Source organism: Gadus morhua, chromosome 18, assembly GCF_902167405.1.
Source record: "Gadus morhua chromosome 18, gadMor3.0, whole genome shotgun sequence".
In the NCBI taxonomy this organism is placed as follows: Eukaryota; Metazoa; Chordata; class Actinopteri; order Gadiformes; family Gadidae; genus Gadus; species Gadus morhua.
Window position 1 is genome coordinate 11,155,061 of NC_044065.1, and position 24,691 is coordinate 11,179,751.

Sequence of the window (24,691 nt, forward strand, 5' to 3'; positions counted from 1 at the left end):
ATGCCCGTGTTGTTGTTGTTATTGATGTTGTTGTTGTTGTTCAACCGTTTACCTACGCAAGTATGCAAGGCTAAATGAAACCCACTTACTCGCCTTGATACAATTTAAGCAATTCAGCAATTGCAGGACGTTTAGTTTTTTTTATCTTCCCCCAAAGCCTCTTTCTTTTCCTTAGGGACTAATGTTCTTCCTCAGCAACCGATTCATTCATTTCATTTTGTCCGCCCACAGCGGAAAATGTTGTGGTTGTGGTGGCGTGTGCAACGCCGGACCTAAGCAGAAACCAGCTCAACCCATGAGCAAAAAATAAAATAGTTTAGAAGAGGATTCGCCGCTCAGCAGAACCGTACACCCAAAGTCACTATATGCCTTATATAGTCTATCATACCTTTAGCAGTGCTAACAACAAGTTGGCCTATGGCCTATCTGGACTATTAGCACGAGAAAAGGTTTTCAGGGTTCAAATAATAACTTATCCTACTTGGTTATTGTGAGATTTGAACCCAGACACATGCACACTGAGAAGGATTCGAAATTCTTCTTTGTCTCTTTTCCTCTTGGGGCATAAAGCATATCATGCTCCCCAGATGTTGGAAGAATCATGGGTTGTTTTCATCCATGAGAACCAACACATGTTGTTACTAAAGAAGAACAGGTTTTATTGGTCAATCTCTATTGTTAGGCTGGCAGAGAATCAGGAAGTTCAGTTTTTGCTGACTAGCAATCCAGAAAAATGGGTAATTAAAGACCCCTTGCTTTCCACACAAACACACACACACGCACACACACACACACACACACATGTGGCACTACAACACTGGTAGACCCTTTGTCTATATTACCTTTGACAATGTGGGTCATTGCCAATAACACAGTAGAGTGTATATAGTAGTGGCTTGGGTGCTGTAGTCAGAAGGTTATGGACTCCATTGCTAATGTTTCATAGCATACCTGTAGGCACCGTGTCCTTTTGTCTCCTGGCGCACTAATGGCACTGATACAACTCATGGCATTGCATCATCACAGCCAGGGTTAGAGGTCTTGAATCCCACTGCTTAGAATGTTTATATATGCATCATGGTATACAGTACCCATGCTCTGGACAATGGCTCATGTTATTTCAGGATGTATTAGTCAGAAGAGTTTATGTTACTGTATGGCATAAAATCATAACCTCTGTCGGGTTAAGCCCTCCCAGCCAGAGGGTCACTGGGCTGAGGGAACATGTAGCAGTCTGAGTAATTGGGTGTTGTAACTGAGTGTTACATTAGGGCATCAAGTGGAACGCTGCAAGGCCCGGCCTCATTATTATGGCCAGTGGCGAGGAGGTTGGTGAAGTTCGCTCTAATGAGGGTTTGATCCGATAGACTCTGGTGGCTCGTAAAGAAACCCAGAGACGCCATTTATACTGTGTATGCTCCGGAGAACCACGGGCCACACTGGGGGGAGGGAGGATTGAATGATGTCATGAGAGTCATGTGGAACTCACTGAGTGTAGCCGGGTTAGAGATGTGTTTTCTTTTCATATTTGGAAGTTGTACAATTTTAAAGCTTTCCAAACCTACTCCTCTTTTAACTTTGGCAAACCAACTTTTAAAGTTAGTTTGCAAACACAGTGTGATCTTCTTTCTTTTGTGTCCAGGGCAATGAATCCTGTGTACCTTTGGTAATGTTGTTGTTTTTTCTGTTGGGTTTAGCATAAACATCTTGATATAGTTGGATGATACTAAATGTTTTGGGACATTATCTACTCCAACCATTCAAACCAAGCAATTACATCAGAATATCAGTGGCTTGCTATGGTTCCAAGAATGCCAATTTTACAACTAATATGTACTTTGCCTTTATACTAAAAGGTAGAGAATAGAGTTGAGGGACTTAGGCAGTCACAGAATATTATTTTTACGCCTGGACCGCAGCCGTATAGCCGTATAGCGGTATATTGAGTCTTATGTCTCGATGTCTCTTCCCTCTACTCCTTTTTCAGTAAATCATCTCTCATTTAGTCAGTTGCTGATGCAGCAAGACGAGTCATACCAACCGATGATGGCTACATTACCAAAGCTTAGCAGCCACAGACGTAATTTCCAGCATTTGGGTATTGGCTCACACCATTCCCCTTTAGTTGTAAAATTGTCATTCATGGACACGTAGCAAGCCACTGATTATCAGGGCCAGAGGCCAGTGTTAATGTAAAGCCATCCAGTTTTCAATCAAACCCCTGCCCTTGATGATTCAGGAGTACTGTGGAGCCTCCCACTGTTTATTATGGAGTGGTCACCTCACCAGCCAAAGACATGGTTTTAGGTGTAGCTATTCCCAAAGCTTGCATATCTACAAGACACATCTGTCATTTCCTGGGGTCAACGGATTATAGAGAAATTGCACTGCTGCTGTAATGCAATGTGATATTAACTGTAATTCTGAAATGAAAGAATGAACATTAAGTCAGTTGCTCCCTGATTTGAGTCAATTTTCACACCAATTGAGGTTTGTAAAGTTCACTCAAGATTATATTTCATGGCAATATTAATGATAATGTGCAGAGAGAGCGAGAGAATCGGACAATGTTTTTCTTCCTCTCTCTGTTCCCCTTATTGGCTCTCCTTAGCAGTTCCCATTACCTCACTCCGTCCTTATTTATTATATTAACCAGCCCAGGATTCCACTCGGCGATGAATTCTTCTAGTTGTTTATACATTTACTCCTAAAATGCTATTTTCAATAATCACCTTTGCCTTCTTATTCGACACCATTGCCCAATTGCACCATCCCTTGCCTCTCTTTCTTAATGTCTATGTTAAAAGTAATGGTCAAATATGTTTTTCTTGGTTTGTGATCAAGTCATCTGGTGGCACCCTAGGAGCATTACATCATGATGCTGATGTCCAGGCAAACCCATGCCAGGGCTGCAGCTGTACATCATAAACAATTCAAACACGCCAGGAGCCCTCCTTACTTTGGAATGCCCTTTTCCGCATGGTTCTTTCTCATACACGCTATGAGGGTATACACATCAATCCCACACATATTGGTCCATCTCTAGAGGGAACAAAGGTTTCTCGTTGGCTGTGATTCTTGGCAGATGGAAAAGGGGAGCCATGTTTTAATGTCCAAAATGTCGGGTCTCCCCAGGGACACTGGGGAACCGACCACAACAAACAGTTATGGTTTCTAAGAAGCCCTTTGAACTAGCTGGCAGAACTGAACAGCTTTTGGCCTTATTAGCATGGCCGCTCACAGCAACATGTGTTTGCACAATCCTGTTCACTTCGGTCCCTTGATAACCATCATGTGAAATGGTGTTCTCTCTACAGTACCATTTTAATTTTCCAAGCAACGAGAGGCGGCAGTGAGAGTCCAACCGCCCAACTGTGCTCCAGAAGTAAAACCGTTCTCCCACCAACAGCTACATCTGTTGAAAAGTAGGTTAGCGGTTTTAACATGTGTCCGGGCTAAGTCAGTTGAACGGGGCCGTTGGCTGTCGGTGGCTGGGTGGTTCGCGTGGGCCCGGTGGAATGCTGGGGAGGCCACAGGTCTGTCCTTGAGAAAACACTAAAAGGGTGAGAAAAGAGTTGAGGGACTTTTGAAGCCACAGGTTGACGGAGGTTTATCCCACATAGCGTTATACTGGAACTGGTCTGGCTTTGACATGGCTCAGTCAGCAGGGAGTCACACGGTTGCTTCAACAGGACTGGCTAAGGGAGTTTGGTACCCGCTGCTTTTTGGGTGGCATTTTCATACTATGGTTTCCTCTTTTTGATCACTGGCACGTGACTTGACCATATCAATCACCAGGTGTGTCTATCTCTCTCTCTCTTTAATTAGTTTCTCTCGCTCTTCTGTTTCATTTAATCTTTTCTTTCTTCTGGTCTGTGTATGTTTTTTCCTATCATAAATTCACCTACTGTACTTAATTTTCCGTCCATCCCATTCGTGAAGGAAAACCATTGGAGTTCAATATTATGCTCACAAACTACTCCGTCCACCCTAGTGAAAACAAGAAAAATAGAGTGTTACATCCCCCTCAGCCATTTGCTAATAAACCTTCCTACAAAGTGTCAGACCATCTTATAGAAGCATTCAGGAGCTCATAGCAACAAAATAAAAAACTTGGATTGGTCATCATTCAGAGGCCCTGAGCCCCTGTCCACGATTCTTTCATCTTATTTGTCGTTGAAGTTTGGACTGTGTTCGAGCTGTGTGGTTTGAGAAGTTCACACACAGAGAGATCATCAGGGGAGTTTCAGCCTTTACGGTCACAATTCTTCTGTGATAACCAATTCTTCCCCATCCACCAATAGCACACAGTACACAACAGTTCTTAGACGGGTCTATGTGGCTACAGGTTTGGGTTCAAAAACATTGGTCAGAGTTCACTCGCAAGGTGAACATGCTCCATTTGAGGTAACTTACAAGAACAAGCAAAACACTCTGGACTATAAGCATGCCATTATTATTAGATCAGAAGGAAAACACCACATTAAAACCTTTCAATTTCCTTTGAGGAAGAAAATGGGCCACTTCCCGTCTCTCTCTCTCTCTCTCTCTCTCTCTCTCTCTCTCTCTCTCTCTCTCTCTCTCTCTCTCTCTCTCTCTCTCTCTCTCTCTCTCTCTCTCTCTCTCTCTCTCTCTCTCTCTCTCTCTCTCTCTCTCTCTCTCTCTCTCTCTCTCTCTCTCTCTCTCTCTGTTTGGACAGGTGATAGAAAAGTGCAAGCTAAGTCTTCGTCCCACGGCTACATGCTATACCTCAGAGCTGCGACATGTTCCAACGCAAACATGACCCTTTGTGATTCAAAAAGAACAAGTGTAACGTATGCACACTGAAAAGTTTTGGACTTTAAATGTGGGCCCATGTTAAATATTTAGAACTTCTACATATACAGTATGTCTGCATTGTGATTGAAAGGTTTGTATGGAGGATGGTTGGTGATGGTTTGAGTCTTTGAATCCTTAGTGTGCTTTTTTGTTTTTGAATCGGTACCCATAAAGACTTCCCTCAGGGCAAAGACCGTCCTATCCATCGGTCTTGTGTGTGTGTGTGTGTGTGTGCGTGAGTGTGTGCGTGCGTGTGTGCGCGTGTGTGCGTGCGCGTGCGTGTGCGTGTGTTTGCCTGTGCCTGTGCGTGTGCGTGTGCGTGTGTGTGTGTTCATGTGTGTATGCGTGTGTGAGAGAGAGGGAGAGGAGGAGAGAGAGATATACAGAATGGACATGTTGTGGTTAGGCAAGTGGATGTTTGTCTGTAACCGAGTGTTTTCATACCGTACTGCTCACGTTGCAGATTCTTTTAAACACCAAAGTGAAAAAACAAGCCCACTTGTCCTCCCTCACACTTTTCTAAAAATATTCTGTTGAGCTTGTAAGGTCTTGTCCTTTGCCTTTGCTTCATCAGCCACATTGAAAACCCCCCGAGTCTGGATGATGGAGGAAAAAGAGCAGTGCCCTTGTCATTAGAAAAACCCTTTTTGCAATGTCTTGTCAATCCCTACTGCTTTTGTAAGAAGTTGAGTGATGCAGGGTTGTGTAACCTAGTCCAAGCAGGCCAAGCAAAAGCCCTGCAAACCTCTCGACTTCACATGTTCAAAATTGATGAGTAGGGACTTCAAATATTAATGTTGACGTTTTTTTTTACCCTGTAAAGATGAGATGACTGAGATACAAAATAGCATCTTTCCTGCAGGAAAAGTCTGTATGGGTGTTATATTTTAAGTGTGTCTTTATGTGTCTGAGAATATAGTCTAAAGGCGTTGGGTTTATCTGGAACCGGAGTACACTCACTTTAGCAAAGTGAAACTGAAAAAGTCAAGTCAATTGACATGAGATCGTCTAATGTTATACTTCAAATTGTATAAATATAAGCAGATATTGTAGAAATAATTTGATTTTAATTCAACGTTTTTATGAAAAAAAACAGCAGTGGCACTTGTGGTTCTTCATTCTATTAAATCTTGTGACACTAATGAGACGAAAAAATAATGCAGAAGACACAAAGTGCTATAAGTCTAATGACACAATGAGTCATTATTAAGAGGCTATTGAAAGCAGAACAGGTCATGTAAAAATACATATGTTATGTCCTAAGAGATGGGTTTTTTTAGCGCCGTTTCCTGTGAGTCGTTCTGTTCCTGTCCACATCTGCTGGACTATATCCTCCAAGTCTTTCAGAGTCACATATCCTCTGTCGCTCGCCCCAGCACACACGCTCAATCTTTTCTTTCTGTTTCGACGGACCGACAGTCATGCACAAACACACGTACACAAACACGCACACACACACTAATTTCCTCTAAAACACACACACACTCACATCTACACCAAAACACACACACAAACACACACACACACACACTGACAAACAGTACCGCTCAAATCCAATCGCCAGTGTGTGCAGCCGCAGTGGGGGCAGAACCTAGAGTGTATTTCCCGGTAGCTTTTTATATTAGTGTGTGTTTATAATGGAGGCCCCTGGGGAGTGTGTTTCCCGGGCCCTCAGGGTCCGGTTAAGCAGTGTCGTAAACCTCACCACCCAGGGCCCCCCCCACATCCTTTCCTCTCATCCCAACCCCCCCATGGGCTCCTTAATGAACCGGGATCTGACACGTTGTTCTGTGTGTGTGTGTATGTGTATGTGTATGTGTGTGTGTGTGTGTGTGTGTGTGTGTGTGTGTGTGTGTGTGTGTGTGTGTGTGTGTGTGTGTGTGTGTGTGTGTGTGTCAGGTCCGGCAGTGTGATGGACCATTGGGACGATATCTATTACTTTGTGGAAAACCTGGCAGAGAAATTCAAAAGGTAAGCTACAATATATATAATGAATGTACACTTATTATAAGCCTAATCAATCACCCTCTATACCTTTATATATACTGTCTTTTGGATTCAAAATGATTAGAGAGCAAGTTTTCTACATTTGTTCGTGACTTGAGGAATCGTTTACAACGAAGGAAGATCTTGAATGGAAGCACATACACACACATCAATTATTCCAATAAACAAACCATCTTGGAGGAGAAGCCATATGTTAAGCCACTTCATCACCACTGCATCGCCGGTCTACACCATGTGTCACCACTCTCAGACTGAGCCTTTTCACTTAGCCACTAATGCTAGTAGCATTGATGTCATCGACTGTTATTTGGCTGATGGCATGAGGGAATATACATGAAGATAGTCAGGGGGGAACAAGGGTGATAGTCGTTAAGGTGTAGAAGATTGTCGTCTCTCAACAAAGCTAGCTTCATAACAAGTCTGGTCTAAACACACAGAGGGAATTTCCATCTCAAGAATCTTGAAGTCAAAGAGATCTCCATAGTCTATGCATGGAAACAAGATTTACTCCAAAGTCAAAGCCCGAATAGAATTCTCGGTAAGAGACAAAATGAATATATGAATATTGCATAACGTATAATATTTTCAAGACCGATTCAGCTTTGGAATCCTTGGCTTTCGATAGCAGACCGTAAACAGCTCCCCCCCAAAAAGCCCTGACGTTAGTGATTACACATTGGCTGCCACGTGGCCCGGTTCGCGTCCTGTGGGATTGAAAGCCTCTCCAGTAAAACAGATGCGCAATCTCTCCCGCTATGTTTGTTTATAGTTCTCCGCTCTGACGTTTATTTAAAAGGCATCCACAGACGGATATATACAGACAGACACACGCTTGTTTTTCTCAGGGTTCCTATTTGGGCGAGCGCTTTTGTGGAAACGTCTTTGCATGCACTCACATGTGCATAAACTCAGCACCACCAACACACCCGCACACAAAGAGAGAGAGACCGAGAGAAGGAAGAGCGTAAGAGAAAAAGATAAAGCACAAGATAGGTCCACAAATCCAGCATAGTTTCATTCTTTATCTTGTTATGAAACGAAATGCGATTGTTGTGGAAAAGTTGTATTTTTGTGCTGGTTTTTCGCTGGAGCACATATGTTGTTTATTGGTGTGCCAGGTGTCAGTGTGTCCCGTAGGCAACAAGCGACATCAGGAGAAAACAACACCATCCCCCCCCCTCCCCCTCGCCATGGCACAGATTTACTGCAGTTCCCTCAACACATTGTGTGCCTGCGTTCCAAATCACTTACAGCGTCATATAGTCTTTGAAAAGATAGGAATTAATATTTCCTTTGGGGATGTTTACAGTAATAGGCTTAAAACAACATATTGACAAATGTATGAAAAATACGGCCTCCCTTTTCAATGTTATGTGATTGTCGTCTGTTTATTTATTTCAACCTTTTTGGTTTGTTTTCTGACTACAGCCCAATGCTGAGGATGTCCTTCATCACCTTCTCCTCCAACGCGGTCACCATCATGAAGCTGACCGAGAACAGGTTCATGTCATTACAGAACATATCATGACCAATCAAACCCACTTTTCCTCAGATAGCCAGAACGAATTCGCAGACGTGTTTTCCACGAGGCTTTATTAACAGGCGCAGACAAAAATGCCTCCGGACACAATCGGATAGACCAACAAACACTCAGCAGACCATGTACCAGCCAATCTCGGCTGTTGAGAAAAATGCCTCAGCTGCGCTCCCATATGGTGCTTCTCTGCTCAGTCATCCTATTAAGCCCGCCCCATATCAGATAAACGGTTGTGATTGGTCCGACCCGGGCCAGGTCCGCTGGAAATCTGTCTGAACGGGAGGGGGGCCAGACACATATGCCAGAGCAACATGAGCTTGCAGATTTGTCTGGTTCCCAGGCCTGCGTGTCCCCACAGGCTCACAAGCTCAATGACTTCAATAGGAATTTCTATCGGATTAATAACAAGAAAATGACTAGAAATGCTTCCTGTGCTCACCTCCTCCCTCAGGGTGGAGATCAGAAAGGGTCTGAACGCCCTGCATAGAGAGATCCCTGGTGGAGACACCTGCATGGACCAGGGTCTGAACCTGGTAGGTTTGGGTGGAGAACATAACGAACATCTGCTAGCTAGGGCTGGAGGCTGCTTGCGTCTACTTCCAACTTCTTGTTATGTGATAACAGGATATAGACCCTTGGTGACAATTACTCCTTAACTTAACTTCATTGGGATTCTCAGTCTCACTTGTATTTCTCTCTCGATTAAAGTGTCTGTGCTAAATGTTAATTAGATCTCGACTGCCTCATATGGTTTCTGACTGTATTGTTATCTTCTCACTTCTAGGCAAACCAGCAGATATACCACGAGAACATAGGTAAGCTCTCTGAAAGACTCATCCACAGACACACGCACACACACACACACACACACACACACACACACACACACACACACACACACACACACACAGAACGACATGGACGGCATAGAAGAACAATCAATGATATTTCCCTCTTTAACGTGCGGCATGTTTCTCCAAAGGGACGGCTAGTGTTATAATCGCACTGACAGACGGAGAGCTGCAGGAACATCAGCTCAGGGATGCTCAGCAGGAGGTAAGGATTGATGTCCGAATATATCAGCTCTGTATTAACTCTCTTATAGCACCGATCTACTAACTTTACTGTGCTAACCCTCTATTATCTATTGTACTCTACTATATACTACAGTACTCTCTACTACTGTTCTAACTCTACTATACAATACTGTACTCTCTACTACTGTTCTTACTCTAATATATACTACTGTTCTCTCTTCTACTGTTTTATCTGTACTATATACTACAGTACGCTCTTCTACTGCTCGAACTCTACTATATAGCACTGTACTCTGTGCTATGGTTCTAACTCATCTATTTTCTACTGTACTCTCTTCATTTGTTCCACTACTGTTCCAATTCTTCAATATTCTACTGGCCTATCCATCTGACTGCTCACTCTCTCCTCATGTACTAACCATGTACCTTTGTCTACTGTACCGACTCTCCTAAGGTATCCGCTGCCTACCATTTACCAACAATTCGGTTTTAATGCCACAAAGATAAAGACTGTTCATGTTTCTTTACCAACAGGCGGAGAGGGCCAGGTCTCTTGGTGCCATTGTTTACTGCGTTGGAGTGAAGGAATTTAACGAGACTCAGGTAAAAAAAGACAATTTAATTCAATTTATGTTCCATACATTAAGTTCAAAGTAGATGAACTATCTATTTTAAGAAGAAGCATTTTAATTTGCACAAACCGCTAGTTAACGGCTGTTTGTAAAATGGCAGGAAAGTTGACATTGTTTTGATTGTACCATCATAAAGAAGGCAACTTTACCGCTGGTCTTTTTAAAAGTGGCTTCCAGATACTTTGGAATAAATGCCATTTGAAAAGTCTGGTTTAAAACTGAGCTTGTCGCTATCTCGTGAAATCGTGTCCACATGCAGAGGCCTGTCATCGCTGCCTGATGTCCCCACCACCGCGCCCCGACCTCCTAGTGTGTATGTGTGAATAAATACGCTCTACACACGAGCGGCACACTTAGTTTATGCCCTTAGGCTTCACGAGAAGAACTTGATGTACAAAACACTGCGAGCGGGACGACCACATCTTAATCGAGAAGGCAGATACGCAAGATGGTTTATGCATCGATCGAATGCGCATCGTGTTACCGCATGTACGTTCTCACCACTTGCAGTTTATCCCAACCTATAATTTAAACACTTCCTGAACTACCAAGCCAATCCCAAGGAAGAATGTCGTCCATTTTTCTAAGGGGCCTCTTGGATCGGTTTGGCTGCCTATCTCCCAGATTGGTCAGAGTCTAGGTCTAGAATTTCAGTATTATTCAAAGCATTACCTCGAAATGACCAGGATGTTTCGGCTTCTTGCATTTCTGATTCAACCTGGATTTTGACCCCTGTAATGTTTAGACTAGAATGACTCTTTCTGTGATAATGATTCATTGGCCGTTGCATTGATTATAAATGTACCTATTATATGATTTAGCATAATGTAGAGGTCATTACGGGTTGTTCCCACCCAAGTCCACACATGCACGCACACACACACACAACCACACAATCACATATATAGACAAACATATGTATGTCCCTGTAATTGATGTCTTCCCGGGTGAATAGTGGTATTACAGATAATGGATTCTGGTTTTATATTTGCATGGTTGCAAGAGTAAACATGCGCTTCATCTAATCATATTTATCCACTATGTCCCTTATTCTTTCTGCTCTACATACCCTCTCTCTCTCTCTCTCTCTCTCTCTCTCTCTCTCTCTCTCTCTCTCTCTCTCTCTCTCTCCACCTCTCTCTCTCTACCTCTCTCTCTCTCTACCTCTCTCTCTCTCTACCTCTCTCTCTCTACCTCTCTCTCTACCTCTCTCTCTACCTCTCCCTCTCTCCCTCTCTCTCTACCTCTCTCTCTCTACCTCTCTCTCTCTACCTCTCTCTCTTTCTCTACATCTCTCGCTCCTAGCTGGCCACCATTGCAGACACAATCGAGCATGTGTTTCCTGTGTTGGGAGGATTCCAATCCCTCCGAGGGGTCATCGACTCGGTAAATAAAGCAGCGTAAATGCACAGAGTATGTAGCCATTTAAGAAGTCCCTCTGCCTATGTTTAAACCATATCATCTGTAGTGCATTACAAAAGGTGAGTAACGGCGTCTATACGATTTAATGTTGCACTGTAGCGCAGAGTCCAACTCTTATTCCTATTTTACAAACTTTACCCAATACACTCGTATCTTTTTCCGTTATGGCTACTGACAAAGATTATTCATTCCAAACATTTCCCCCACCACCCTGTTTTGGCAGTTATGAATATTGTGTGTTAGAAGTTTATGGAGTTGTCTTATTTCTCCATCTGTGTTGAATACGCAATGAGAACGAAGAGTTTGAATCTGGATGAAACGTTGTATGGGGGATGGATTGAGCCACCCGAATCCTCTCGGTGGTCTTAAATCAGGACTTTTTATTCGTATACGACAGGAAGAACCACCAACTAATTTTAATCCTCTGTTTCACAGGGATCCCAGAAGGAAGCATTTACTGTAGTGTCAAAGAGCACCAATGGAGAATTCACTCTTGAGCTTGAGCAGAAAAGCAGGCAGGCGCAATTTTAACAATGAGAGCCGCAAAAAGGATGAGGAATGATTTAAGGATTCAAACGTTAGAGTTAGAAAGAGACATTTTGGTATTACTTATCTTCCAGAATACACCCCCACCCACACACATGTTAGATCGTTTAAAGGGGCATGAACCCAAAATCAACGTGGTAATATGTCTTAAAGGTAAATCCTATGTTTTTGAGAGTCTCCGCCAACAAGTTAGTGAACGGTCCCCTCTGCTCTGAACGCAAGTGGCATTCTTTACTTGACGTCAAAGGGCCTTTTAGAATACTCTTTGACGTCACTACGAAGCAGTTATTGGCGGCATCCGAGAGAGGGTTAAGCTTATCTGACAATTATAGTATAACACTACGGTATGAGTAGATGTGTTGAGCTTGAAAATAGGATACCTCTCATAGTCTCTCTCTCTCTCTCTCTCTCTCTCTCTCTCTCTCTCTCTCTCTCTCTCTCTCTCTCTCTCTCTCTCTCTCTCTCTCTCTCTCTCTCTCTCTCTCTCTCTCTCTATCTTCCAGATCATTAAGAAGTCCTGCATCGAGATCTTGGCGGCTGAGCCGTCCAGCGTGTGTGCAGGAGGTGAGTAGGAACCACGGATAGAGATAGAAAGATAGAAATCCCATCAGTACGACACAGCCGTACAAAGACACATTTCTTGTGTATATTGGGTGTAGCTCTCTGAAGGCTAGAGTTATGAATTATTAGAGCCGATGCAGTTGAGGGACAATACATTGTAGTATGGAGTTGAAGGTAATATTTAGGGCATATCGTCCCCATCATATTTCAATTGCCTGGTTACCAAGATTAGGTTGCTAGGTCTTTGATAGGTCTTCTAAGCAGAAATAGTTCTGAGCCCTGCTGCCCAGGAATGAGTATTGGGAAAGGCTATGGTCAAAGATCCAAGCTTTTTCTGCCTTGACAAAAAAAAACTTTAACAGGGGATAGAGCAGTGGAATAACACGTTACGCAACCTCGTTTGAACACTGTCAATGTTCTTGCCTTTCAGAAGTTTCCTGTAGTTTGGAAAATACCAGTGGATTACTGCTATATTTACATCGAGGAGGGGAAAGATAATCGGGAGGGGACATTAATTGCTTTGAATTCAGCATGTTAAAGAGGTGGTGGAATCATAAAAGCGCTGATTAAACAGCAAATCCTTTACCAAAATACGTATTCTCTTGACCTAATTCCAACCACATCTTTTTACATGTGGGAAGCGCACATCTGCTATTGCAGTTGGTTGAAGAGCGGGATCCCCCTGGGCCCTTTCTGTTGAAGACATCCCACACGCATCACATAGTCTTACGTGCCTCTCAGCCCTCGCCGTTAGAGTCTGTTGTAAATCTGTAAGCTGGATATGAGTGGCTATGGTGCCTTTTTAATGTGTAACTTTGCAATGATTGAGGTCATAGTCTAGAGAATTAAAAAGCACAGTATTTAACGTTTATGGGTTTGAGTGGTCACTCGGTAATTGGGTATCAAGTGTCTTCATTCAAAGAGTTCTTGAATGTAACTGGCATTTCCTCTGACTTTAAGTCTTTCTGGATATTATTGTACAAATTTTTTCGACTTCACAATGTAAAAAATGTCATCCTCAGAATCATTTCAAGTGGTGGTGAGAGGCAATGGCTTCCTCCATGCGCGAAATATCGACCAGGTGCTCTGCAGCTTCAAAGTCAATGACACCATTACTATAAGTAAGTAAATCATGACCTTACTGTGTAGTGCAATAAACACACATGCTGGACACACTATGGGAACTCTGTATTTCCTCACAAGTCCAGAATGGATGTACTTCACACGCATTATGAACAGTTCTCAAATGAACATGAAACATCTTAGGGGATAACGGTAAAACTCAATATATCAATCTATCAATATTTCCATGGTAGGGAGTACTGTAAAGCCCGTACCAGATTCTACAGACTACAAGTCTTAAACGTTTGTTTTGCGACCGCACTGCTGGGGTCGAGTGATATGGCCAGACCGCTGATTGGTTAATCTATAAATAAAGATTTAAATGGTAAATATAAACAATTATGTACAATATTAGGCAGTAGACTAAGCTTGTTTGCACAGATAACTTCTCACAGACAATTCATACCTCAGGGTCTGTTTTGCGGCAGAAACAGATACACGTTGGTACTGGGTACAACGTGTACCATGCCGTACACTTGGTACAATGTGAACAATGCCATGTAGAGGCGCCTTAAGGATTGAAATTTGAAAAGGAATGGTTATTCATCCAGATGTTTGTTCATTCCTTCCCCCCCCCCCCCCCCTCCGCCAGATGAGAAACCAGCCCAGGTTGAGGACACCTTCCTGCTGTGTCCTGCCCCCGTCATCGGGGAAATCGGGAAGTAAGTACACTGGTGGATTGGCTTGGGATTCTCTTGGAGAGTATGTTTGTTTACCCTTGGGAATTTCATGCAGAAATGTACAAGGACAATGGCTTTTATTGCCTAAAAATGGTGTCATGCGATCACGAAGATCGTGATTGCAATGCCCCAAAAGTTCTTAAAAATAAAACTGAAGTGCCCCTTTTAGTAGTCGCTTCAGCGGTTCACTTTGACGTCTGAGTGCGACAGAGGGTTTGGTTCCTCTGACACTTTTAGTGTAACGCCATGGTGTGTATGGGTGTGTGGAGCCTCATCTGTCCAGCTGTTGATGTTAATGTAACCCTTGAGAGAGGCATAAGCTTCTCGCATTGTTATAGGTCATGAAATGTAGTGATTGTATGTCTGATACCATACCATAGAATACCACATGCTCGGTCTCTCAATGGGAGAGAAAGGCAGCGAGATGGCCTAAGAGAGAGAAAGACAGATAGCCAGAGAAAGAGAGAGAACTTCTGTTCAAACTTATGTGCAGAATAGTTTTACAGCTAGTCCAGCAGTTCAATTCCCTCCACTTCGTCCCTTTCCCATTTGCCATTCTTGATTTATAAATTTGTTTTAAGTAAATATAAACACTACTGAAAGTTCAGTGGAGAGGAAGAGGACGAGAGACTTTTAAAGTAAACAGTAGATATTTCACCAGCCAGTGAGAATGCCTGCTGACCTCGGAGCGTGTCAAAAGCCACTGTCAATATTAAGAACAGGGTCTTAAACCAGGGGGACACTCTGTGCTCCTCTGAAGTGCATAGAGGTCTCTCTTTCTCTCTTTCCCAACTTGTTTTTCCTTTTTGGGTATCGTTGTGATCCGTGAAGATAAGCCTCGAGCTGAACCGCCCCACCACGGCGCGCTGTCCATCTCTCCACATCCTCCACCTCCATCCATCTTGGGTTTTGGTCTCTGGGAGATCCAGCCGAAGCAACGCTCCCCTACCTCAAACCCCCCCTCCCACCCCGCCCTCGTCCAGCACGCTCCAACTCACAGTCTCTGACGCACACAGACACAAACACACACTTGTACACAACAAACACACACACGCATACACAAGAACACGTATAAACAGCTATCCCCCCCCCCAATCTATCTGCTCTCTGTCTAGTGCTGTGATCAAAGAGTCAGCCCTCTCACGTGTGTGTGTGTGTGTGTGTGTGTGTGTGTGTGTGTGTGTGTGTGTGTGTGTGTGTGTGTGTGTGTGTGTGTGTGTGTGTGTGTGTGTGTGTGTGTGTGTGTGTGTGTGTGTGAGTCTTTCATCTGGTCGTCAAACTCCCTCACCGCCCGCCATCCTGAAGTGACCGACGTCATCTTGCTCTCTCTAATCAGTACTGAACTCCCCCCTCTGTCTCTCTCCCTGTCTCGTTCCCTCTCCTTCTTTGTCTCTCTCTCTAATCTGCTGTGCTGTTTGTTTCCTATATCCCTCTCTCCCCCTCATATTCTCTGTGTCTGATCCCTCTCTCTGCCCATCTTTTGTGTCTCTCTGGACTGCTGTTATTTTCCCTCTCTCCCCCTGTCTGTCTATGTCTCTCTCCCCCCTCTCTCCATCTCCTCGGCCATCTTTTTCTAATCAGAGATCATTTATCACCAGATGAACCCCCATGTTACACACATGCAGCAACACGCATGCGACAGGTATCCTCTTACCAGAGGAAAGGGGCCAAGCCTGTTTAAACCCATGCACACACACAGACCCTTTTGCTAGCACGCATATCGGAAGTACGTGCACACACGTTTTAGCACAAGTTTGAGAAAGAATCGAAGTCTATACTACACGCCTGGCACCGGATATGACATGACCATTCACGTAAACTGGGCATACGCAGGGGTACACAGAAAGCAGCTGTTAGTTGGGGGTAAGTCAAGTCAGATGTTGTTTGTTTTCTTCCGGAAAAGAGTCACGTGACTGGGGCGTCACCAATCAGGGTAGGACCCGTTGTGATTGATATGAGCAAATCGGGAGGTGAACGGGGGCATCAAGCCATCATTCTCAAAAGTCTCAGTTTCAGCCTGTGCAGACTAAAGGGCCATCCCAGAGTTTCTCAAACTATAACGATTTCAACAGCATTTCCAAAAGACTAAAGAGTTTGAGAACTTAAGGGTTCTCTAAGTAGAGTAGTGAAGACACACATTAGGAGTGCGGAAAGATACAAATGTGGATGTGGCCTTAGTTGAAGCAAAGCGAACAGGGCTGCGCTCCGGTGAAAAAAACACACACACACACACACACACACACACACACACACACACACACACACACACACACACACACACACACACACACACACACACACACACACACACACAGCCCAGATCCTGTTTTGAAGTTTAAAAACCCTAGTCCCCAGCTGGTTGTTGTCAATGAGGTATGCTGCTCATCGTTGACTTAACTTACTTAGTCTCTCTCTCTCTCTCTCTCTCTCTCTCTCTCTCTCTCTCTCTCTCTCTGTCTCTCTGTCTCTCGCTCAGTCTCTCTCTTTCTGCCTCACAATAAACAAGCTCTGCACAGGCTGTACCATGGGGAAATAAGGGGTGGGCGTTTTTTTTCTTCTGTGTGATCGGTTCCTTAGTCTCTCTTCTCTTAGTCAAACTGGCTGTCATCTGGCACCATGCAACACGTACATGATAACACACACACCCTCACGCACACCTCTCTAGGCAGGTCAGAGACAGAGCAGAAACAGCTTATCCCTCCATAAAGCTTTCATCTCAGAGTTAAGGCCCCTTCTTGTATGTGTTTATGCGTGTGCGTGTGTGTGTGTGTGTGTGTGTGTGTGTGTGTGTGTGTGCATACGTGCGTGCATACGTGCGTGGGTGTATTTACAGGAGCCGGGACACATGTTTCACTTGGGTCACTAAGATCACAGTCCGATTCCCAGAAATGTTTCCACTCCAACTCGCCACCTAATGGGGATTTTGATGATTTCACATGTGGTCTGTTAGGTTCCTGAAAGGGCTTTTGGCCCTACCTGAGGTTTTGAATCTGGCCGAGCAGGATCTTGTTATAACAGCGTTTGTCCCTGTTGATGGATGCAAAACGAGATGTTTCCCTTTTGGATGTGCGGGATGTTTAGCCCTGACCCACTCAACCTCACTCAGCTCCGCCACTGTTTTGAACTTCCCTCCTCATGCTGTGAAACCCTCAAATGATAAATACTTTTTTTTAAATGATATTCTGAAAGATGTCGGATAATATAAGCCTTTTTGTGGAAAAACAGAAAAAAAAACATCTTGAATCCATTTCGGTTTTGGACTGGCCACCGAGAGGATTAGAAGGGAGTTTAATCACTCAAAGCATTTGGAAGAATTGGAGTGCGCAGCACATATCTTCATTGATAGGAATCCACATTGATACATCAGACATGTTTTTGGTTCCCAAATGTCGAATTGTGAATGTTGAAATGTTGAATTTGTGTGAAGGATCGGTCTAACTGTAAAAAATTACAAACAAAATGTTCCATTTAGTATATATTTTCCCCAGTCAGGACTTGTGAGATGACCCTTTCTCAGGGTCGTTGGGGAGTTCCTTTTCAGTGTTATTGAGTCCTCTACTGCAAGCAATTTCAGTTGTTTTGGTTAAGCTGGCTGCATGAGTAGTTCTGTATGTACGGCTTGGCATATCAGAATGCCCAGTGCCTGCGCGACAGACAATAAAACAAAATCAGCCATGCGTGGGCTTGTTTGGGGCTCTCACACAACAGGCTCCTCGTAGTACTGTTTGTGTTATGATTGTATTTGTGTTTACAATTCATTGGTTATTTAGCAAAGAGGAACTCATTTCAGAGACATTAAGGGTCAGGTGAGGGCATCTTGCTCAAGGATGCTTACAGGTTAGGCTGCAGACATGGGAATTGAACCCAGCACCTTTTCTGCTGGACGTCGACCACCCCAACCACTGTCCTGCTCTGATACCGTTTTCTGTGTGTTTGCTGTGGTTTTCTCCAAGGGTGATTTATCTGCAAGTCAGCATGAACGACGGTCTGTCTTTCATCACCAGTAACGTGCACGTCACCACTACAGAGTGTGTAAGTATACGCTATGCTAATGTCATGTAATGTCAATGTAATGGCCTCATGCTCGTGCACACGGTCTGCTTCATCTGTTGATCCCTCCTGTTCCTAGTTCCTAAGTCCAAGTTCATGTTAATATCACTTTAGGAATGCATGGTGTTCATTATAGCATAATAGCTTCATCTGTTTGAATTATGAAATTTCTTTGGTTTGAAGAAATACGATTTGAGATCTGAATCTTGGAACGGATTGCATAGAAAAAAAACTAATGAAATCAGTCCATTCTCCTCTTCCAATCCTCCTGGATCACATGTTTTCTCTCAGATGAAGCAACATGGTTTCTCTCATGCTTGATGAAGTGACAATACATTCAAATATACATTTAACCTCATCCTCGACCCCCCCACACTCTCTCCACCACACTCATCCAAAACCAACCACTCCCCCCCTTTGAAGAGACACCCAACTCCCAATATGACATCATATCCCGGGATTGGGTCCATGGAGAATTTGGGATATAGAAGCCCTGATTAGACACGCTAAAACAATTAGCAACGTGTGTTCATGGCATTTGACCACAATGGTGTTTGCTTCAAGAATACCCTCACAGGGTTTACCGTTCTATGGTCTCCATCGATACAGTGGTACGATACTGTTATTAGGAGATACTGAATGTTCTGGTGTAAACAAAATATGACTTACATGTTTCTTTCTGCTTTCTTTGTCATGCAAATGGTACTATAACTAGGATGTAGCAAGACTATAACCTATTTGATTGGCGGTCTAAACTATGATCTAATGAACCAATAAATCCTCCATTTCCAATTCAATTTGGTAAACTAAAACACCCATGAGCAGAAACGATGCATGCTGATTTAAGGAAACTCTTAAAAAAATAATATTTAAACGTTTGACAGCGGAAAAATTAAACCAGATGTGATCTACAGTTGGCGGTCTGTAATAGAAAACATCTTCGCCAGATTTGTCTCATTTTGATTCAGTTTACTTTTTGAAAATAAAACAACTGATATATTAGTGTGTTTTTTCAATAAAGGGCAAGTATACATTATATATACAAGGACATGGATACATCCCAGTTCTATGGAAATAACATGTAACACTATTAGTACTGTACTAATGCGACTATTGTGTTTATGATATGTTTATTAATGTTGGCATGTATGTGTGTGTGTGTGTGTGTGTGTGTGTGTGTGTGTGTGTGTGTGTGTGTGTGTGTGTGTGTGTGTGTGTGTGTGTGTGTGTGTGTGTGTGTGTGTGTGTGTGTGTGTGTGTGTGTGTGTGTAGTTTGACGGCACCATTCTGTTGATCACCCTGCTGGTGCTGCTCATGCTGCTGGCCATGCTCTTCATGTGGTGGTTCTGGCCGCTCTGCTGCACTTTGGTGGGTCACAGAAACAATTCCAAGACAACACTCTGAGGACAACCAATGTCACCATAACACCATTACGATTAACAACCCACTATCACAATCTTTCATTGCCCCTCATAACGACATACCGTTGGCTGACAGCTGCCCCATTTACAACCCTAACCGGAAATTGTGTTTATGTGTCTCTGAGCAAGGTCTATGAAGAGGTTCTTGATTATATTAGAAACTAACAACACTCCAGGTTGAATCCCAACCTTTAACCAACAGTAATAAGTGTTAGATCCATGTGAAGTGATGTTGGCCCAGTGGTGATGGCCGAACTACATGTGTGACTACATGTGTGTGTACTGGTTCTGATTGTAAAGCCTCTCTTCTTCTATCTCTCGTCTCAGGTGATCAAGGAACCGCTACCCCCTCCTCCCCCAGAGCCTGTAAGTACACACACACACACACACACACACACACACACACACACACAGACACATAGATGCACGCACTCACACACACACACACACACACACACACACATGCATGGACACACACATAGATACACGCACTCACACACACACACACACACACACACACAAAAACACATGCACATGCATGCAAACACATGCACACATACAAACATGCGCGCACAAACACACACACACACATACACGATATATGCACGCACAGGAATATACAGACACAAAACCCGTCACCCAACACAAAAATACGTACACAGGCATTTCAGAAGTCTGGCGCAGCCGTTTACTGGAAAATACCAAATTAGGCGGAAGATGATTAATGAAGTTGACTTTGCGTGTATTGCGACATGTGCGGTGTATCGCTTACTGAACACACCACAGGGCACGCTGGGGGCGGAAATAGAACACAAAGAAGAGTGATCCAAGCACTTTCTGTCCCAATTTAGATATAAATATGGAGGGAAAAACAATATCAGTATATATAAATATGTATAGTATTGTCGTTTTTCTTATTATTTTTCTCTCCCTCACTTCAATTTCATATATGTGTAGTCTACGAGAGTAAGAGACAGACAGAGAGAAAAATATTAAATATAGTCTTAGAGTGGCTCTCTCACTCAGATTGATGTAACTAGATGCTATGTGTATTCTGAGAGAGAGAGAGAGAGAGAGAGAGAGAGAGAGAGAGAGAGAGAGAGAGAGAGAGAGAGAGAGAGAGAGAGAGAGAGAGAGAGAGAGAGAGAGAGAGAGAGAGAGAGAGAGAGAGAGAGAGAGAGAAACTATCAGACTATATGTAGTTTATCTCCCTATCTTGTCTGTCTCAAGAACCATATACATACACATACACTTATAGTGTAAACTTGGCACGCATACACAGTAAGTAAAATCTGAATATTATATATGTGAACCCAATAAACCCCTTTATCAGTCTGGGCCCGTGGTTGAGGTTTCACTAGAATGTGCTGGCACATGTGTGTTCAGGGTCTGATCCCATGATAAATGGTGGAAATATACACGACTGAAACCATTGCTGGAGTGAAATGCTTTCTATTATCTTAAGTATGTCAAGATCCTGTGGACATTTTTCATTATTTTTTCATCGAGTGACAGAGCACTTCACCCTGACAGATATTCGTCAGGGGGCTGAAACTGATTTTATGTTCTCTCTGATCTGGCCACCATAAATCTATTCAAAGCATCTGTTCGAGTGTGTCGAACGTCACGAACGAAGCTTCGGACAAATCAGGAATTCTGAAAACTGCAATGCTGCACATTGACATGTGCATGCATACACATACATACAGAAAGGCAACGGTCGCACAGTGCCAGAGCTTGGTTATGATTACACAATGAGCAGATAAGTAAGGATAAACCAACGTTATTAATCCCATCTGGAAAATGTGGGAGTCTCAGAGGCAGAATTATTCTACTTTGAATGACCACATAAAAAAACATCTGTCGATATTACGATTAGCATTTTGAGACGTAAACACAGAATCTCCTCGTTATTAACCATTGCGGCGACCGTTTTGATGTGCTAACCCAAACACCTAACCATGATATGCTAAGTGGGTGACACGCTCTACACCAGCTGAGGGTTAGCGATCTGTGTTTCACCAGGAGTCGGACGACGAGGACGGCCTCCCCAAGAAGAAGTGGCCCACCGTGGACGCCTCGTACTACGGGGGCAGGGGGGTCGGGGGCATCAAGAGGATGGAGGTGAGGATCCAAAGGCACAGCTGACTGACCGCAAGGCCCGGTCTAGTGCCCGACCATGTCATGCACGCAAGCTATGGTTTACTCGACCAGCGCTGTCCTTTAGAATCGATCGTCTCCAAGCGTTTATCATACTAATCCCATGATATACAAGATCTCCAGTCCAGTGATTTATGAATGGAAGTGCTAACAGTGAGCACGTGAGGGGGTTTTGGAAAGCATTACGCACCGGCATCACTGCAGTGTTTGTTGACCGCAGGTACGCTGGGGGGGGAAGGGGTCGACCGAAGAGGGCGCCAAGCTGGAGAAACCCAAGAACGCCGTGGTCAAAATGCCCGATCAGGAGTACGAGCCCTTTGAGCCCAAACCGAAGAAATCTCACAACAGGAAGGCCCCTCAGGACAGGAAATGGTACACACCCATACAGGTAAAGAAACACGCTCACAACCCGAAAGCATAAGGATATACTGTTCATATATATATGTATATCTCTCATGTTTAGAACATTTTATCACCCAAGCGACCTCAGATAAATTCAGGAGAAGGGATAAGGGGTGTCTTGCTCTTGGGTGCCCGTAGAGATACGCTGCAGACTTCGGGAATCAAACCAGGTCCCTTCCGTCTGGGAGTGGAACACCATAGCCCCCCTACCCCATCCTGATCATTGAAGTTATAAAATAATACACAACAGGAAATGGAAACAAGCTCACGTCGATATAGAAACACAGGACAGGAAACTACAGTACAAACCCATTGAGATAAGAAAACAGAACTCCAGCTGATGGACTGAATGAACAATGTTGACACTTCTCTTTGGCTGGAGAGCCCTCTCCCAATGGAAGCCAGATGTGGCTTCCCTTTTTTTTTTTTTTTTTTCTTGCCAGGTTATTCATCATTTATCTCAAAAACAAAAAATAATCTGTTCAGTGGAAAATAATTTCTTACTTTTCATGAGTGAAGCAATGGGGAAATATCCAAACGCAGCTGGTGATTGGACAAAACACTCACTTCCTCTCCTGTTCTTTCGCAGGGTAAACTGGACGCTATCTGGGCGCTGTTTCGCCGTGGTTACGACCAGGTGTCTCTGATGAGGCCTCAACCTGGAGATCATGTAAGTACTGCCTTCACAACGACAAAAGCAGCCATGCACTGCACCACGGGAGGGGGGGGGGGGGGAGGTTAAGAAACATGGCTTCTGCAATGCTTTTGTTGGCCTCACCTTAAAACCATCCAGGGGGTGACACCAGACTCTGTCCTTCCATTCCTCCCTACCCACCTCCCCTTCCTAGCTCTCCTCCTCCTCCTACTCTTCCTAGTGCTGTTATGTTTCTGTAATAGGAGCTGTTTTCTGGAAGTGGCTGTAAGGGCCATGTCGGGACACACATCATTTCACTGTTTTACCCTAACCCTAATCTTCACCCTCTTCGACTGAATTCTTTACTTCATCAACAGAAACCACAGGGAGCCCACCCCCCATATCCCCCCCCCCCCCCGTGGTTTCTGTACTGACTGATGACTTCCTTTCTGACTCTACCTCTGTCCATCAGTCCCAATTACTTTTTATGGACTGATTCTCTCTCTCTCTCTCTCTCTCTCTCTCTCTCTCTCTCTCTCTCTCTCTCTCTCTCCTTGTTTGGCTCTGTCCGTCTACCACACACCTTAGTTGGCTCGTTGTCTTTCTCCCTTTTGATTTCCATTTCTTTCTCTCTATCTCTCTCTCTCTCTCTTTCTCTCTCTCTCTCGCACACCTTGGTTGGGCCATTACCAACTGCCAGCCAGACACCCCACTCCTACCCAAAGTTAGAGACAATAAAGTGGATAGAAAGCAGACACTTGGCCCCCATCCACACATAAGTGTGAGTGGATGTGTGCGGATCTGAATCACTCACAACCGCATCTGCAATTGAAAGCCTTGTCTGCGCTAAACAAGAAACATATTGAATGAAGTGCGCTCCCGCGTTGTGCATGATGCTATGTTATCAACCTGGGTGCACTTTTCAACTGTGAAAAATGCTATGATTTATCTGGCCTATCATCATAGGCTTAACTTTAGCTAGCTTAATATAGTAGTCCAATAATCCAGGGCCTGGTGATTCTATTCATTAATCACTGATGTGTTTATTAAGCATGGCACATGAAACACACAGTGGAGAGAAAGCAGAAGCCCTTTTCACACCGGGTCCGTTCTTTCTGAATTTGAGTTATTTGTAGCAAACCGAAAAAAAAAAGTAAAAAAGGAATTTCAATCCGACTCAGTGTCCCGTTGAGTATCCACGAGGTAGAGTTAATTCTTTTTTTCTCGCTTTATATTCTCACTACAGCCCCCATACTCCATGTTGTTTTCTTCATCTCCACCTCCCCTGTTGTTCCTCCTAACAGCAGAACCTCTCCCCCCGCTGGGCACCTCGTTAAATCCATGCCTGATTTGCAGAAAATATCCAACAGCCTTGTGTTTAATTTGAATTCCACCGCTTAAAACTCGTGTTTTCTTGGCACTTTGGCATTAGTCACCTTTAGTCACCACTCACCAGGGCCCACGTCGGGTCCTGTTTCAAAACAAAGACTCGACCAGACGAGGCGATTCACGGGAGTCCATCTTAAACCTGCCGGGTGAGGTTAAGGGGGAAACCACATCTTGTAATAGATATCTGATCGAGCACCTGGATCGTTTAGTCATGTCTGGAATGATGCTGTCACCCGCATACTTGTATTTTTTCTTCTTCTGCGGTTTGTTACA

At 43.9% G+C, this 24,691-nt stretch overlaps 1 protein-coding gene across 1 annotated transcript in view; it reads left to right on the forward strand.

The window, feature by feature from the left end:
* antxr1c (ANTXR cell adhesion molecule 1c) overlaps positions 1–24,691 on the forward strand; it is a 32,104-nt gene that overhangs the window by 934 nt on the left and 6,479 nt on the right. Inside the window, exons 2-17 of the mRNA XM_030340393.1 lie at positions 6,718–6,789; positions 8,254–8,325; positions 8,814–8,895; positions 9,147–9,177; positions 9,345–9,418; positions 9,934–10,002; positions 11,337–11,417; positions 12,503–12,563; positions 13,583–13,681; positions 14,275–14,344; positions 18,316–18,394; positions 19,685–19,780; positions 20,161–20,199; positions 21,859–21,957; positions 22,214–22,381; positions 22,985–23,065. Coding sequence (XP_030196253.1) covers positions 6,718–6,789; positions 8,254–8,325; positions 8,814–8,895; positions 9,147–9,177; positions 9,345–9,418; positions 9,934–10,002; positions 11,337–11,417; positions 12,503–12,563; positions 13,583–13,681; positions 14,275–14,344; positions 18,316–18,394; positions 19,685–19,780; positions 20,161–20,199; positions 21,859–21,957; positions 22,214–22,381; positions 22,985–23,065 — 1,273 coding nt within the window. The remainder of the gene's footprint in view (positions 1–6,717; positions 6,790–8,253; positions 8,326–8,813; positions 8,896–9,146; positions 9,178–9,344; positions 9,419–9,933; positions 10,003–11,336; positions 11,418–12,502; positions 12,564–13,582; positions 13,682–14,274; positions 14,345–18,315; positions 18,395–19,684; positions 19,781–20,160; positions 20,200–21,858; positions 21,958–22,213; positions 22,382–22,984; positions 23,066–24,691) is intronic.